We start from the raw sequence: 1,809 nt of genomic DNA on the forward strand, positions 1-1,809 counted from the left end.
CCTGACTGTGAATCTGATGGTTCTATGTATCGTATCGGTTAGTGTCCCTGACTGTGAATCTGATGGTTCTATGTATCGCGTCGGTTAGTGTCCCTGACTGTGAATCTGATGGTTCTATGTATCGCGTCGGTTAGTGTCCCTGACTGTGAATCTGATGGTTCTATGTATCGCGTCGGTTAGTGTCCCTGACTGTGAATCTGATGGTTCTATGGTTCCTTATTTCGCGCCCAATTGCCTTAAATTGCGCTCAGCACATTGGGACCGTGGGTGCGTTATAAGAATGATGGTCAATTCTCACAGTTTGCTTAGAGCAGCCCGAAATGTGCCGGTGAATACTGTTGACTAGTGCTGGTGGATACTGTTAACTGGCTACTTTCTCTCTAGCCTATCAATTTAAAATTAGGGACGTCTATTGAAGAGATTATTAATGCAGCCTTTTGTGAATATCCGGACTAAAAAAAAAATTCTACGCTTCCTGTAGTATATCCTTACTGACCTACCCTCGTTTGGCCGTCGTAAATGTATCTCAGCACGTTGTGGTTGGTGTAAGTTATCTCCGCCAGATGGCCCATGCGATCGTATTCATACTTTTCTTCGAGAGGATCCTGCCTCCAGCCCGACAAGCGACCCAGGCGGTCATAGCTGACCAGCAGTGCCCGCCTGGTGTCGGTTGGTAGCCATTTGACTGGCCTGGAAGAGCTGTCGTACTGTACCATCAGGAAGGGACGTCTGGAGCTGTTGTAGACGATTTCCCTTCCAGCTTCCCAGTCGTACTCCATGGTAAGAAACTGAATCCCGTTCACCTAAACGAGAGATTGTGAGTTTAAAACAGATATATTTGGTTTTCTAACATCAGTAACGTAGTACGAACTTGTTCTTTTAATATCATGAAAGTTTTGTTTCTTGTTAAGCACGAAGCTACACAATGGGTCATCTATACTTTTTCCATCACGGGTATCAAAACCCAGGTTTTAGCGTTATAAGATCTGAGACTTACCGCTTAACCAGTGGGAGGGGGGGGCAACATTATAGAAAACATTTGTTTTTGAAAATATGAAATTTTCTTTGTTAGAAAAACTGATACCTGATAGTCTGGGATTAAACACCTAACTTCACGAAAAACTGTTTATACTTTGTGACCGTCCTTACCAAAAGTATTCTTTTCACAGCAGTTATAGCTGTCACGTGATTCTGTGGGTCTTCTCTGTCTCTTCTGTCGTACTTGACGTCGTACTGCCATTCCAGGGTTTTGGGGAGCTGCATCCCCCAGAATGTACTCTGTCTCACGAGGACGGGGAACATACCTGCTTGAATGGGCAAAAGCTCGTGCAACGCGTTATGTGGAGAAGTCTCCCATATTACACCCAGGTCCCAAGGAGTCTCCACCTCGATTGAACGATCTTGATGAAGAGTTGTCTGGAAGAGAGCGCCACCTGAATAAAATTTGTGAGAACGTTTAGTAATTAGCAAAAAAAAAAAACGAAGATCTAATTTCTTAATCTCAGTAGTGTTGAAAAAAAGTAAAATTAAAGCATTGTGATTTTAACTTATATTTGCATCAAACAAATGCTTTACATTCATACAAACAAATGCTTCACATTCATACAAACAAATGCTTCACATTCATACAAACAAATACTTCACATTCATACAAACAAATGCTCCACATTCATACAAACAAATGCTTCACATTCGTACAAAACAAATGCTTCACATTCATAGAAACAAATGCTTCACATTCATAGAAACAAATGCTTCACATTCGTACAAACAAATGCATCACATTCATACAAACAATGCTTCACATTC

At 41.6% G+C, this 1,809-nt stretch overlaps 1 protein-coding gene across 1 annotated transcript in view; it reads right to left on the reverse strand.

The window, feature by feature from the left end:
- LOC106476405 (teneurin-a-like) overlaps positions 1-1,809 on the reverse strand; it is a 12,879-nt gene that overhangs the window by 5,709 nt on the left and 5,361 nt on the right. Inside the window, exons 3-4 of the mRNA XM_022380285.1 lie at positions 1,150-1,433; positions 501-803 (exon numbers count right to left, since the gene is read on the reverse strand). Coding sequence (XP_022235993.1) covers positions 501-803; positions 1,150-1,433 — 587 coding nt within the window. The remainder of the gene's footprint in view (positions 1-500; positions 804-1,149; positions 1,434-1,809) is intronic.

The sequence above is a fragment of the Limulus polyphemus genome, unplaced genomic scaffold (assembly GCF_000517525.1).
Source record: "Limulus polyphemus unplaced genomic scaffold, Limulus_polyphemus-2.1.2 Scaffold10475, whole genome shotgun sequence".
Taxonomy (NCBI): domain Eukaryota; kingdom Metazoa; phylum Arthropoda; class Merostomata; order Xiphosura; family Limulidae; genus Limulus; species Limulus polyphemus.